The sequence below is a fragment of the Panthera onca genome (assembly GCF_046562875.1).
Source record: "Panthera onca isolate mPanOnc1 chromosome E1 unlocalized genomic scaffold, mPanOnc1 haplotype 2 h2.Chr16_ul_13, whole genome shotgun sequence".
Lineage (NCBI taxonomy): Eukaryota > Metazoa > Chordata > Mammalia > Carnivora > Felidae > Panthera > Panthera onca.
This window is the reverse complement of record NW_027675812.1, coordinates 84,786-100,443: the sequence shown is the minus strand read 5'-3', so window position 1 is coordinate 100,443 and position 15,658 is coordinate 84,786. Positions and strand designations below refer to the sequence as shown.

Genomic DNA, 15,658 nt, shown 5'->3' with positions numbered 1-15,658 from the left:
TCTGCATTTTCCTGGTGGCTAATGACGCTGAGCATCTTTCTATGTGCTCTTTGGCCATTTGCATATCTTTGGGGAAATTCAGTATTCAGATCTTTTGCCCATTTTCTAGTTGGGTTATTTGTCCTTCTTTATTGAGTTGTAAAAATTCTTTATCAGATGGGAATGCAAGCTGGTGCAGCCACTCTGGAAAACAGGATGGGGGTTCCTCAAAAAACTAAAAATAGAACTACCCTACAACCCAGCAATTGCACTACTAGGCATTTATCCACGGGATACAGGTGTGCTGTTTTGAAGGGACACATGCACCCCCATGTTTATAGCAGCACTATCAACAATAGCTGAAGTATGAAAAGAGCCCAAATGCCCATCGATGGATGACGGATGACTGTATATATATATACAATGAAGTATTACTCGGCAAGCAAAAAGAATGAAATCTTGCCATTTGCAACTATGTGGATGGAACTGGAGGGTATTAAGCTAAGTGAAATTAGTCAGAGAAAGACAAACATCATATGACTTCACTCATATGAGGACTTTAAGAGACAAAACAGATGAACATAAGGGAAGGGAAACAAAAATAATATAAAAACAGGGAGGGGGACAAAACAGAAGAGACTCATAAATATAGAGAGCAAACAGAGGGTTACTGGAGGGGGTGTGGGAGGGGGGATGGGCTAAATGGGTAAGGGGCACTAAGGAATCTACTCCTGAAATCATTGTTGCACTAGATGCTAACTAATTTGCATGTAACTCTTAACAAATAAAAAATAAAATTAAAAACAATAAATTAAAAAAAATAAAAAATAAAAAATTCTTTATGAGATACATGGCTTGCAAATATTTTCTCGCATTCTGTGGGTTGCCTTTCACTTTCTTGATGGTATTCTTAGAAACAAAAGAATTCAATGATGATGAAGACTGTTTTCTCTATCTTTTCTTTTGTTGCTTACGCTTTTGGTATCGTAGCTACAGAATTAATACAGAATGGTTTCTAAGGTAGTCTGGGACAGTTTGGCCATCGACACAAATAAAGATAGTGACAGGGGAGCTTGGCCGGCTCAGTTGGTGGAGCGAGCGACTCTTGGTTTCAGGGTCATGAGTTAGCACCCCACCTTGGGCCTAGAGCGTCTTTGAAAAAAATAAGGATAGGGACAGATTATAATCTAGTGAAAGAGATAGGAATCCCTGAGTCCTTAATAGTAATAAATAGACAAACAGATACATAACGGGGATGGGGTTGGAGCTCTTCCTGACAATAAGATGGTGAGTGATAAACGTGGAGGTGGTCATGAGGTTGGAAAATCATCACTCTGCAGCCATCATAGATTAGTTTGGGCAAGAATCATCAATGGATATTAAATCTAAGGTGGTGGGAAGCTTGGTGAAGAACTGGATGGGGCACCTGGGCTGGCTCAGTCGGTTAAGCATCCAACTTCGGCTCAGGTCATGATCTCGTGGTTCATGGGTTCAGGCCCAGCATCGGGCTCTGTGCTGACAGCTTGGAGCCTGGAGCCTGCTTTGGGTTCTGTGTCTCCCTCTCTCTCTCCCCCTCTGCCGCTCACACTCTGTCTCTCTCTCTCTCTCTCAAAAATAAATAAACATTGGGAAAAAAAAACTATCAATGCCATGAAAACACAGAATGGGGCTATTTCTGTCACCGTGTGCATGTGTGTGTGTGTGGTGGGTGTGTGCATGCGTATCTTTCCCCTGAAAGCAGGTGTATGTTCCTGAGAGCAAAGGCCTAGGTTCCTCCACCCACAGGCTGCTGCTTGGGCAAGATGGCTGCCCTAATGGCCTTGTTTCCTCACAGATGTCTTCTAAGCTCACTCCGTACCAGCCCGACTCTTGATTTTGGCTTGGGTCATGATCTCACAGTTCCTGGGATCAAGCTCTGCATCACGCTCTGCACTGACAGCGAGGGGCCTGCTTGGGATTCTCTCTCTCTCCCCCCGCCTCTCTCTCTGCCCTTCCCCCACTCATGCTCGCTTGCTGTCTCTCTCTCTCTCTCTCTCTCTCTCAAAACAAGTAAATAAACTTGAAAAAAAAGTTTATCATGTTCTACCTATTAGATGAGCAAATATCCAAAAGTTTGATAATACCTTCTGCCTACAAGGCCGAGGGGGCACAGGTACATTCCTGACAGAGTGTAAACAGGCGATTATCTATGAAAATTGTAGATTCATTTATCCTTTGCCTCAGCAATTCTGTTTCTGGGACTTTACTGAACAGAGATAGTTGCATAGAATTCAAAGATCACATACACACGGTTATTTACAGAAAGAGTGAACTCCAGTGTCCAGGAAATACAGGGCTGGTCAAATAAACTAAGGTACATTCATACAATGGAAACACATGCCATAGGGGGGAAAAAAAATTAAGAAACTGATATGAAGCTCCAAAACAAAAATCCTGATCTCTTCTAAGACAAGGTATCAAACAGTATATTTATAATAGCTTTGTGGGGATGGGGCAGAGATAAGAAATATAAAAGACATTTAAAAGTCTATTACAGATCTATTAACAGATATTAACAGTTATTAACAGATCTATTCATATCTGTTAGATGCATTTAGAAACATCAGAAAAAGACATGTAAAGGGGGTGCCTGGGTGGCTCGGTCAGTTAAATGTCTGACTTCAGCCTAGCTCATGATCTCACGGTTCGTGAGTTCGAGCCCCACGTTGGGCTCTCTGCTGTCAGCACAGAATCTGCTTCAGATCCTCTGTCCCCCTTTCTCACTGCCCCTCCCCTGCTCATTCTCTCTCTCAAAAATAAATAAATAAACTTTAAAGAAAAGAAAAAGAAAGATGTAAGGAATTAATAATTATGGTTACAAAGGTGGAGAAGACGTTTCACTGTAGGTAGACTTTTTTTTCTTACCATAAAAATAAATCTATTAAAAAATGAGTGTTTAAAAAGGGCCTGAACGAAGAAGGCTCTGCTGGGGTGAGCATGGTACAACATAGAGAGATGGTGACTCACTACCTTGTACACCTGAGACTAATGTAACACCGTGTGTCAACAATACTCAAATAGAAAAAAGTTCTTTTAAAGAGACAGCTCTGCCCAGCGTCCCTTCTCTAGTCAAGTTCATTGCTCCCTGTGCTCTTCCTCCACTCACTCGCTTGGCCCCTTTTGTGCACCACCTCCTCCAGGCCTCATTCAGGGTCTGTGTCCTTCAGAGGCCTTCTGGGAGGTCGCAGCGGAGCACCCAGACGCGCTGGGCTTCACTGCGTCTTTTGGAAGTTGTATATCTAACTCCGAACCGTTGGTTTCCGCCCTAGAGGCAATAATATTTTACACGAAGCCTCAGAGAAATTAGGTAACTGGTCGAAGATCAGCCAGGGGCAGAGCTGGAGCCTGATTCAGCTCGAGCCCTCCCTGAATCCATTCTCCTCGCTGCCCCATGTTGCCTCCAGTTACAAGTCCCGGCAACTCCAGTCCCTGAGGAAGAGCCACGATCCCCTTTTCCTTTATGCCCTTAGAGAGGTCAATGCTCAGTGACAGGCAATCACATGCTATAGGGAGGGAGAGAAAGAGGAAGAGGAGAAGGAAGGAAGGCAGGGGGAGGAGAGGAGTGGGGGAAGGACACTCACTCTTGCAGAGACGGGTCTGAATCATCGGCATTTGCTGTCCCCAGGTCGGAGTCGTAGGACATGGGCTCCTCGGAACGGTCTGGACTCTTGGAGCCATTCTCTTGGAGTAGGCAGCTATCAGAGTTTAGGCTGCAAGACAGCTGGGATGAACCGGCGGTGTCCAGGCTGAGGGAGGAGGCCGTGAGCTTCCGGTTCCGTCGGATCTTATGGCCTGAGTGCTGGACTTCGATGTCCTCCGAGCCTGAGGAATGGGAAATTGAATCCAGAGACTCTTTCCGCTGTAGTTCTGTCCCAGAGGTGGTGAGGGGGTCGAGCTCAGAGAGCGGGCAAAGCCCAGAGAGAGCCAGCGGGGTGAGCGTCCACTCGTTTAAGATGGCGGACTTGTAGGAGGGCTCGAAGGATAAGGACGTCAGTCCCTGCAGGAAGCTGAGGAGGAACTCGCCCTCCTCGGCGTCTCGAAGCAGGGCTGTGGGCTGATAGTACTCGCACAGGCGGGCGGGCTCCTGGAGGAGCAGCTTCAGGTAGCACTCCATCAGGCCGTCATTGAGGGCCAGCCTCAGCCAGGCCCGGCAGCGGCCCACGTCCGTGCTGACAAAGATCAGGTGCTCCAATTCCGAGACGATGTGCCTGGGGGTGGAGAGGACAGGCTTGTTTCAAGAAGTGAGTTCAGATCACAGAGGATCATTTTATCCACTGGTGAGCAGGAGCCAGTAATAACGACTGCAAGTATATACAGGCTTGGGAAAATATCTCAGATAGCAGTGTTCTACAGGGAATTGAGAAATATTTAGCTACAACTCCCCACTTTTTCAAGGTTACTGTCATGCAGGATAATTGCCATTTTAGTTTCAACTCCCCAGGCGCCCTTGACATCACCTGCTCATCCGGCATACATGTGATGAGCCCCTAAGTGCCAGGTCTTTGGAGCTGTGAAGATACAGGATACAGACATGGTCCTGCCCTCAGTCCAGGTTACTACCTTTCAAGGGCACACGGAAGTGAACCCTGTTGTCAGTAGAGCTGGGGTGGGGGGAAGGCAATCACTTCCAGGTTGCAGTAAGGACAATGCCTTAGGCAAGGCATTGCGGGATTAGGCATAGGGATTAGGCACAGGCAAGGCATTGAGCTGGGCCTTGAGCGATTTCAAGCCGCAAAGATGGAAGGGGAACCTCAGGCACCAAGGACTGACAGAGAAAAGGCACCAAGGGTAGGGAAGCAGCAGCTGTGTATCAGGAGTGGTGAGCACTCCCGTTACAGCACGGGGAGGAGGAGGAGTGGCTGATTGGGTTGCAAAGTCAGGTGATGCAGGGTCTTGAGCATCCAACCGGTGAGGCAAGGTGGGGCAAGGGTCCCCACACCTGGCTGTGCGTCAGAATCACCTGGGAACCTGGTCAGGATACAGATTCCGGGGCCCCAACGAAGTGAATGGAACTCCAGGCTAGCACTGGGGAGCCTGAGAGTTTTTACACCGGGAAATGACTTGACCGCAGTCGCGCAGACTTCTGGGTGGGCTGCTCGGGATAAGATCATGTACCCAACTCAGTTCCCGAACCCTTGGTCTGATGTAAATGCCCTTCCTCTGACCATCACAGTGCCCTGAGCACGTCTCGCCCATAGGAGTGCGTGCGCCACAGGGCTCAGGGAATGAGCTCGGGTTAGCTTAAGCTCAATAAATGTTGACCAGCTGCCTGACCTAAGGACAGACACAATGAGATAAGGGGGACAATCAGAAAGCCACTGCCACCTAGGAGTGAGGTAAGAACCTGAGATAGGGCGGTGGCAGTCAGCATGAAAAGGAAGATACAGACTGACAAGGCACCTTCAGGCTGAAGGTGGCATTTAATAGCCCTTAGAGGCAACGTGCCAGCAGCTGCTTGCTCCAAAGCCCAGGCAGTTAGGGCCAGGGCCGCAGAGGCAAACGTCCCAGGGTGGATATTCAGATGATCTGGATTCCACGTCTTTAAAAAATGCCATAGCCTGTTAGGATATAATACTTAGCATAGAGATGTTCAAACATTCCAAGGCAGGGTCAGCAAACCTCTTCTGTTAAGGGCCACTTAGTAAAGATTTTAGGCTTTGCAGGCCACACATTCTCTGTTCCAACTACCCAACTTTGCCACGGTGTGGCAAAAAGGCGGCTCCTGCTAAAGGCGACCAGCCAGGGGCCTGAGCAGCCCCAGGCCATTGCCTGTGCGCTGAGGGGCTCTTGAGGCTTGGTCTAACAATAACCCCTATCTCACCCATCTCCATTCTAGAACACAGAGCATCTCTGCTGCTTTCCCATATAGCTGTAGAGGGAGAGCCCAGGGTCACCCACACTGAAGCTCCTCCCCAAAGCAAAGCCTCCCCTGCTGATCTCACTTGTGGGTGACAGCTTTCAGGAGGGGCCAGAAGACAGGCTGAGGCAGAGGCTTCTGGTGGGCGCTCTTCTTCCTTTTCCCTCCGGCCTCGGCTCGGATGTGCTTGGCATGCAGGCCGTGGATAAATACGGCCTCCAGGGCACTGCACATGGTGTTGGCATCTCCGTCTTCGCTAGTGACCACTGTGTCCGAGGACACGTACTGCTTCTGCAACGCCTTCACAGATCCCACTAGCTTCTTCTTGATGACCTAGTCGGTGTCAGACATAACACAGGCCTTTAGAAGATCCTGCGGTGACCCCTGGAAGGTAAGTGCTTATCACCAAATACACGCACACCCACACACGTGCTCACGTCTACCTGTGGGTGTGTATACAGCAAAACTAGCACAAGCTAATCATAGAAAACAAAGATGGGCGCCTGGGTGGCTCAGTCGGTTGAGCGTCCGACTTCGGCTCAGGTCGTGATCTCACGGTTCATGGGTTCGAGCCCCACGTCGGGCTCTGTGCTGCCAGCTCAGAGCCTGGAGCCTGCTTTGGATTCTGTGCCTCCCTCTCTCTCTGCCCCTCCCCCACTTGCACACGCACGCACGCTCTCTCTTTCTCTCAAAAATAAATAAACGTTGGAAAAAATTTTAAAAAAAGAAAGAAAACAGAGACAAAGCATAGAGGAGAAAAGGAAAATTACGTACTTATACCACCCAGAGATAGTTATTTTTTTGCAAAGATATTTGTATATTTTTCTTTTGTTTTGCTTTTTAAACCGAACTTCAGTGATTTGATAGCCATAGAAATCTTGTGTTTAAATACCGGCTCCATCATAGTTACAGGTGTGGGAGCCTGGGTGATCCATCTAGGGCAGGGGTGAAGCTTTCCACCTTGTTTAGGGGTCTACGATTCCATGAAGAGGCAACAAGTGCCACTTTAGAACCATAAAAACACCAAGAAAACAGGAGCATGGTCCACATTAAGAAAGATCGTAGGGGGGCGCCTGGGTGGCGCAGTCGGTTAAGCATCCGACTTCAGCCAGGTCACGATCTCGCGGTCTGTGAGTTCGAGCCCCGCGTCGGGCTCTGGGCTGATGCCTCGGAGCCTGGAGCCTGTTTCCGATTCTGTGTCTCCCTCTCTCTCTGCCCCTCCCCCGTTCATGCTCTGTCTCTCTCTGTCCCAAAAATAAATAAAAAACGTTGAAAAAAAAAAAATTCAAAAAAAAAAAAAAGATCCTAGGGGCACCTGGGCGGCTCAGTCAGTTAAGCATCTGACTCTTGATTTCAGCTCAGGTCATGATCTCACGGTTTTTGAGTTTGAGCTCCGTATCTGGCTCTGTGCTGACAGTGTGGAGCCTGCTTGAGATTCTCTCTCTCTCTCTCTCTCTCTCTCTCTCTCTCTCTCTCCCTCTCTCTGCCCCTCCTCTGCTCATGCTCACTCTCCCTTTCAAAATAAATAAAATAAACGTTATTTATTTAAAAATATCTTTTTAATGTTTATTTTTGAGAGAGAGAGAGAGAGAGAGAGAGACAAAGTATGAGGAGGGGGGAGGGGCAGAGAGAGAGGAAGACACAGAATCCGAAGCAGGCTCCAGGCTCTGAGCTGTCAGCACAGAGCCTGATGCAGGGCTCAAACCCACGAGCCGTGAGATCATGACCTGAGCTGAAATAGGACGCTTAACTGACTGAGCCACCCAGGCGCCCCTAAAATAAATAAATAAACTTTAAAAAGAAAGAAAGAAAAAAGGAAAGATCCTTGACCTGGCAGTCAGAGGCAGATGTTAGTCTCAGCTCTGTTGGTCAACAGCTGGGTCACTACAGACATTTCACTTAACCTCACTGAGCTTAATTTCCTCATCTGTTAAACGGAACGAATACTTCCTGACCTACAGCACAGGAGTTGGGGGGCGGGGGGATTACTCTGAGGGCAGGACTTGCTTTTTTTTTTCATTCTTGCATCCTCAACACTTGGCTTGGTTCCTGACACATGTAAGTATTCCGTTAAGGTCTGTTACATAAATCAATTATAAAATACATATATGTAAAATCCTTTGGAAAGATAAAGACAGTTCTGTCATAGTATAAGCATGTCAAAATTACCTATGTGTTTTGGAAAAGGATTGGGAGGGAATACAGAAAACCTGGTTTGAACTGTTAGCTGATAGGATTATGGATAAATATTTTACTGTTTTATTTTTATCTTAGCCCAAACAGTTCATGTTAATGTTCTTTGAAAAGTCGAATGTTCTTTTTTTTTTAAAAAAAAAAATTTTTTTTTTTTAATGTTTATGTATTTTTGAGACAGAGAGAGACAGAGCATGAACGGGGGAGGGTCAGAGAGAGAGGGAGACACAGAATCTGAAACAGGCTCCAGGCTCTGAGCGGTCAGCACAGGGCCCGACGCGGGGCTCGAACTCACGGACCGTGAGATCATGACCTGAGCCGAAGTCGGACGCTCCATCAACTGAGCCACCCAGGAGCCCCTGTTTTTTTTTTTTTTTTTCTTTATAACAGCTTTAATGAGACACAATTTACATTGCCTAAAATTCACTCATTTAAACTATACAGTTCAGTGATTTTTGGTATGTTCACAGAATAGTGAAACTACAGCCACTACCTAATTTTAGGACATTTTCATTGTCTCAAAAAGGAACACTGTGCCCATGAGCAGTCACTCCTCTCTAGTCCCCTCTCCCTCAACCCCTAGCAACTACTAATCTACTTTCTGTCTTTATGGATTTGCCAATTCTGGACATTTTGTGTAAATGAAGTCATACAGTATGCAGTCTTTTGATGTTAGACATCTTTTCATATGACTTATGGGTCATATACTTCTTTTATTGTTTGCTTATTTGACTGGAGAGAGAGAGAGAGAGAGAGAGAGAGAGGCAAAGAGAGAGGAGGACAGAGGATTCAAAGTGGGCTAGGGAGTGACAGCAGCAAACTCCCAAATCGTGAGATCATGACCTGAGCCAAATGGACGCTCAACCGTCTGAGGCACCCAGGCCACCCTAATGCCCTCTTTTCTTTTTTTTAATGTTTATTTATTTTTGAGAGACAGAGAGAGACAGCATGGGAGGGAGAGGGCAGAGAGAGAGAGGGAGACCCAGAATATGAAGCAGCCTCCAGGCACTGAGCTGGCAGCACAGAGCCCGATGCGGGCCTCCAGCCCATGAGCCGTGAGATCATGACCTGAGCCGAAGTCGGATGCTCAACCGACTGAGCCACCCAGCTGCCCCTTCTTTTAATGTTTACTTATTTTTGAGAGAGAGAGAGAGAGAGAGAGAGAGAGAGGGAGAGAGAGGGAGAGAGAGAGAGAGAATGTGCATACATGTATGTGCCTGTGGGGGAGGGGGCAGAGACAGAGCGGACCGAGGATCCAAAGCAGGCTCTGCTCTGACAGCAGAGAGCCCAATGCAGGGCTTGACCTCACAAACTGCAAGACCATGAGCCGCTTACGATCATGACGCTTAACCGTGTGAGCCACCCAGGCGCCCCATATGTATGACTTCCTTTGAGAAATCCTTGGTCTTCAGGCAGCCCCTATTAAAATCCGTTGTTTTTTATCAATTCCCATTCTATCACCAATAAGATGTTCTAGAAAGGGCAGGGTCTCCTCAGAGCCTGCTTCTGCTATAACTCTTTCTCAGCCCGAAGCCTCGCTTTCCAGACAGTACTCATTCATTTCAAAGTGAGGAAGACCAATGACATGGCTGTCCCGTGCCCCCTTCCCCACCCTTGAGCCTCTCCGACTGCCTACCGGGATGGCAGCCCGGGGGTCCAGTCCATTCTCCACCACCGAGAGCATTTCCGCTCACACTGCAGCTCCCTCGGAGAATCACATGACACCTGCAGAGACAGACGGCGCGGCCAGATGAGCAGGTTCCAGCTCACCACCCCCAGCCAATTCTCCCCCTCCCCCCAGCAGGCAGCGGGTCAGCCCATCTTCCTCAAACTGCAATGCAAAGGCCTCTGAATTCAAAAGTAAAAGCCAAGAGTGGATTTTAAGGAAGGAAACAAGGGAAGAGAAGAAATCTGAGGGCTCGAATCTCAGGAGGTGGGGAATCCTATGTGCCGTGGGTGGGTCCACCCTAATCAGGGCATGGAGAGGCCTCTGTATGCCACACCAAACGCTGGCACAAAAAAGCAGGGAATGAGGGGCCGATTTGGATACAGAACTAAGGGTGCGAGGGGGATGCTGCCGCTGGAGGTGCCAAGAGCCCACGTGGACCAGGAAGCAGGGGCTCACAATTCACATTCGGAGCCTCTGACTCCTGTGCCAGCCCGATGTCTGCCAGCTCGGCAGGGACAAGCACAACTGAAGGAAGTTTCCAAAGGGAGGGCCTCTTGCTACATAGCTGCTTCCCCTCCAGGCACGAGGGTCCAGCTGGAGCAGCACAGGGACACGCCTAAAGGGAAACAACACGGGTTCGAATCTCAATTTGCCACTAACCACTTAGGCATGCTAGGTGGGGCACCACGGCAGACGTCTCAAACGGAGGTTATGAATGTGGAAAACGCCCAGCACAGTGCCTGACGGTACTAAGGATAAATGGTATCTATTACCCCGGTTGGATGTGGCCAAGCCTTATAGGCAAAGGCCACTGTCTGAATGAGTCCGCTCAACTACCTGAAGTCAGTACACAGGTAAATCCCTCAGGGCACTGGCTTCCCCCCCACCCCCCCGGGGGTGGCTTAGGTGGGGGGGGGGGGGGGGGGCTCAACCTGAGCCTCGGGGGGTGGCTGTTGGCTCGCCTGGACCGCCCCAGCCACTTGGACGGACCAGGATTGGGCAGGCACATTCCCATCTAAACAGATCTCTAGTGACCACGCTGCCGAGCATGGAGGGACACCAAAAAATAGGTCATCGCTGTCTCTGTTCTCAAAAACCTATGGCCCAAAGAAGTTATCAAATGGAGGCATGATGAATGGATTTTGTACTGTTTACACACATTGCTTCATTCATTCCTTGTAACCACCCTAGGCGAGCTCTTTTATTATCCAGATAAATCAAAGCTGACCCAGGTCAGGGAACTTCCCAAGATCCCAGGGCTGATCAGTGGCGGGCTCTACCACCTTCGGCCAGGATGACATCCACCCTTCTGGAAGAGGCGGGTGTGAGCTAGGGCTAAGGGGTGGCTGGGGAGGGGGCAGGGAAGTCTTGGGAGGAGGGCTCTCCAGCTGGGGGCCCAGGTGGCGGGATGCAAGGGAGCATCAGGGTTGAGTCTGGCAGGAAAGGTTTACAGGCGAACAGTGAGGCATGGAGAACGGCAGGGTGGCCCTAAATGATGAAAGACGCTCTGATTCAAGCCCTGGCCTCTGGATCCGGCAGAGGGTGAACAGGACCCAGCGCCGACCTTCCTAAGTAAGGACATGCAAAGGCAGATAGGTGTGTGGAGGACGGCCCCCACGAAACCAGCTCTGGTCAGCGCACAACAGACTGACAGGAGGAACACTAGCCCCTGGCCACAGCCCATCAGACTGTCTCTCCCTCCACCACTTTCCCAGCTCCTACCCACTGGGAATCCTCAGGACCCTTCGCTGGAGACCAGCTCCATGCTCTGGCCACCAGGGCACCGGGAGAAGGGGACATACTATAGAGTCGGTCCTGAAACCGTGCCTGATCCTAGAGGCTGGGTTTCTTCAAGGCTACCCTACGCAGCCCTGCAGGCCACGTTCAGGCTCGCTGGCTTTGAGACCCTGGCATCCAATCCCCTCTGGCAATTCCGGGGGCCTGCCCTTCTAGACAGAGCCTCAAGCCCTAAAACTGCCCTTCCCTCAGCCGGCCTCAAGGCTTGGGCCTCAGCAATCTGAAGAGGAAGACCATTGAGGCCTCATCAACTAATTCACTGAATATAATATTCACTGGAGGGAGGGAGGCTTATCATTAAGTGGGTGCTCTGGCCAAGTCAGGGTCTGCTGAAAAAACAAAGTAAACTGACACTGAGGTCAGAGCAGGGCCAGACAAGAGACAACTGTGACCTAAAACAGTGTCGGGAACGTCACAAAAGGACAACAGTGCAGAGAAACCTAGAAGAATTGCCACTTGACAATTCACAAAACAGAACTGAGACGTGGGGGTCAGGCCAAAGTTCCGGGCACATCTTTCCTTGCAGGAAGCCAAAGCTCCCTACATAGGCCTGTCGGTTCTAGAACGCCTCAGGAAGGCAGGAAATGGCTCAGAGGCAGGACCACGACCATCTACGATGTGAGATCTCTGGGCTCTGGGTCTCCTGACTGCTAGGTCAGCACTCCAGCAGGCTCCTTGGGTGAGCCAGACCCCCATCTACCATGCTATGGGACTGGTTTCACTTTCTATCTTCAGAGCTGTCTTCACTGACACCAAGAAGCAAACGAAAGAGGGGTGGGTCTTCAGGAGACCCAGAAGAAAGAGAGCAAGTAGAGAGTTCAAACATCCCTGATACAGTGGAGCAGAAAAGGTGAGTGCCGTGTGCCTTTAGGAAACTCTTAAGTCACCCTTCGTCTACCTCTGCCCCTCTGTATTGGTTCACTCTGGCACAGGATCTCATTCTCTATCCTCATTTAATTCTTAAAACAATCCTGTGAGAGAAGGATGAGTATCCCTCATTCACAGAAGAGAAAACTGAGGCTCAGTAGAAACATGCCTCAGGTGAGGGACAGAATTTTCTCATTCCAAGCTCTGTGCCTTTCGTCAGTTCATACTGTCCCAGGTCCTTGGTTCAAAGAGTTTCAGGCAAACTTATTATTCACAGACTCTTCAGAAGCTCCACCTTATCAAAGAAGGCCTAACACTGACAAGAAACAATCTTGCCCATCAGATCTGTGGCCCCAACTAGCTGACCACAGGTCCTTTCCATGGCAGCCAGGTTTCCGAGCTGTCCCTCCTCAAATGTTCCAACACACAGGAAGGAATCGTTGGGGTTGATTCTCTTCGTGATACTGCCTGGCCTTCTATAAACATCCAATTTCACTTCCTCCAGAGACTAAGGAAGAACGAAAAGAGGAGAAGGACTCAGATGAGACTTACATTAGAAGAAGAAATGGATAACCTGGCTTCACCACTTTCGAAACACTCCGTTCATCAGTAAACAGCAACCTCTTCTTCTTAGAGACTTCCCCGCCATCCGCGACAGCCTCGTCTCTACGGCCTGACTCCGATCCTGCACCTGGCTATGCAGGACAACAGGCCGGTGTTTAAGCCCTCCAGCTGCTGTACCAGGTGATGAGTCAGGGTTTTCAGCTGGAAACAAATGACAAAGTTATCTTCTGATTCAGAAAGACAGCTGATACTTCAGACATGTGAGTGCTGAGTAAACAGCACCTCCTTCTACCTGAAGAAAGTTGGATTTCTAGACAAGAGCCCTGTGGGGGGTGGGATGGGTGTGGGGGGGGGGGAGTGGGTAGGGCGACAAAGCAACTGAATATCAGCTGGAGGGCAAGCAACTTCTAGCTCGTGATTCCCAGTCCAAAGGCTAGTGGGTGAGGCCAGAAATGTGAGGTCTAGGAACACTGGGTATCTTTCTTTCCTCCCTCCCTCCTTCCATCCAACAACACCCATCTCTCCCATATTCTTGTCCCAGATCCCTTAAGATTCTGGCAAGGACCAAACTCTGAGTGAATGAAAGCAGGACCTTTGCCTGACTCATTCACCATTGTCTTTCTAATGCTTCAAACAGTGCACGGCACACAGTGGTGCTCACAAAATACTTGCTGAATGAACAGATGAGTAAAATAAAAAGGCTCAGACCGTTTCAGACTGTAAGAAGTTGAGGTATACAACTTCTCAGTGGTGGGGTCACTGCAGAACTCCTTCCATTACACCAAGCTGCCAACAGGCTGAAACCCTTCAGAGATCACACCTTAACGGAAGGGGATATTGAAGGTAAAAGGACATCCGATTCTCAAAGGCGTGAGACTATAAATGCAAGCAAACACAAGGGGTCTTCTTTGGGGTCCTTTACAATGGCTGTCAAGTGGCCAATCCTTTGGAGTTTGGTCACCAGAACTTAGAGGGGATGTGCACCCCCAAATCCCAGGAGATTATAAATGTTAACCATGGAGCCTGGGTGCCTCAAGAATGTCTAGCTACTCTGAGATAACTTGACTCTCTGTGTTCATGGGTAATCAAAATGGTCAAAACTCAATGATCCAGCACCTGCAAAAAGAGGAAGCAATTCAACAGCCTCCACGGAGGCCTCGGCGTCCCCAGGATCCACTCATCTCTACTCTTCACAACATGTAACGTCACCTCTGGCACATTCGGTAGCGGGACTAATCTACAACCAGTTCTGGCCAGGAGGAGCACTGGGTGAGGGTCCTTTCTGAGCGGCAGGGCAATGCACATGGACATGATTCTGTGACCACAGCCAACCCCACACAGTGGAACCGCTTGAGTTTCTCCAGATCGTCACCCAAAAGGAAGTGATAAGCTTCCACTGCCCCAGCTGAATGAGTAGCTCCCTCACCTTCCAGGTATTTGGATGATACCTATCATTCCAGCAGCCAACGCGAGTAATGTAATATGGATGCCAGGAATACAATCCTTAAGGACAGGTACAGGGGGCCTGACATCCAGGAAAAGCACTTGACCCACGGGAGAAGGATCTCTACTCCTCCACACTTACTTACCATCTGAGGCCCTGCCTCAATTGAGGTGTTCGGCAAGTGCCTGGCTCTGAGAAAGCAGGTGGGGTTGGCAGGGGACTGCACTAGGTTCTCAGATCAAATGGGGACCACATCAAGGGAAGAGTGGGCACAGAGCTGGGATGAAGAGTTGAAATGGGGATAGGAAGACGTCAATCTAACAAGATTGGGTAGGGGTGGTGGGAACTAGGGCAGCAAGAGTTGGGGGGTGGTTTAGCAAAGACTCAGGAATGAAGTGTCCTCAGGCTGGCTGGGGATGGAAAGAAAGTATGCGGTGGGCTTGGAAGTTAGGGGTTGAGTGGGTGAGGGCAAGAAGATACATACAAGACTTGAGATAGGGCTGAGATCAGAGTTATCAAGAAGAGGGGGGTAAGCGCAATAGGGCATCTACTGTAGTGGTAGGTATTAAATGAGTGGGGGGAGGTGGGTGTTTTGGCTGAGCAGACCTTGGGGGGCTGAGCAGGGGGGCTGGGATAAGAAAGCTGAGCCTGAAAAGGGGTAAGCCAGAAAGACGGGGAGGGGGAGGGGGGGCTCGAGGAGGTTTGCGTGGAGCACTGGGATTGCCAAAGGGGTTGAGGGGTGAGAAGGAGATGCGTTAGAGGGAGGCGGAGGGAAGTGGCTGTCCTAGGGGTTGGAAGTGGGCTACCGTGGGGTCGAGTGTGGCTGCACTTACGCAAGACCAGTGGTGAAGGGGTGAGGGTAAGGGCTGGGCTCGGGTCACGGGTGGAGAAGAGGAAGGGGACGGGTCAGCACTGGCTGTTTGGGCTGAAGGCTCGGGTCCGAGTGGGGTAGGGTGCGGGGCTCAGGCCGGGCAGGGAAAAGGCTCTGAAGCAGGACAGTTTCAAAGCAACCAAGGGTTTGCGATCACGGACAGGGCTGGTGACCCATCGCCCGTTCTCGTCTCGGCCCCGCCGTCCCCTTCTCACCCTCCTCGCCCTCTGACCCCTAACTCACCAGAGGGAGCGGGGAGGGGGCGCGGGGCACTCCTGGCCACTGCAGCCCCTAAGCCTCCGACCAGGCGCTGCGGCCTCCGGGCCAGGGACAACAGGAAACGGCGCTCGCGGCGCCTGACGCCATCACGTTGGTTCG

The 15,658-nt window shown here is 49.9% G+C and overlaps 1 protein-coding gene across 4 annotated transcripts in view; it reads right to left on the bottom strand.

Annotated features, from left to right (window-relative positions):
• The window catches only part of LOC144615312 (pleckstrin homology domain-containing family M member 1-like), a 20,470-nt gene extending 4,812 nt beyond the window's left edge, over nt 1–15,658 (bottom strand). The window contains exons 1-5 of one of the 4 annotated variants that reach the window (XM_081794750.1): nt 15,524–15,658; nt 12,954–13,096; nt 9,705–9,793; nt 5,961–6,208; nt 3,600–4,226 (exon numbers count right to left, since the gene is read on the bottom strand). In XM_081794750.1, coding sequence (XP_081650876.1) covers nt 3,600–4,226; nt 5,961–6,208; nt 9,705–9,752 — 923 coding nt within the window. In that variant the 5' untranslated portion in view covers nt 9,753–9,793; nt 12,954–13,096; nt 15,524–15,658. Of the gene's footprint in view, nt 1–3,599; nt 4,227–5,960; nt 6,209–9,704; nt 9,794–10,193; nt 10,376–12,953; nt 13,097–15,523 lie in introns of those variants that run through there. The other 3 variants (XM_078442217.2, XM_078442215.2, XM_078442216.2) reach the window with 3 other exon arrangements.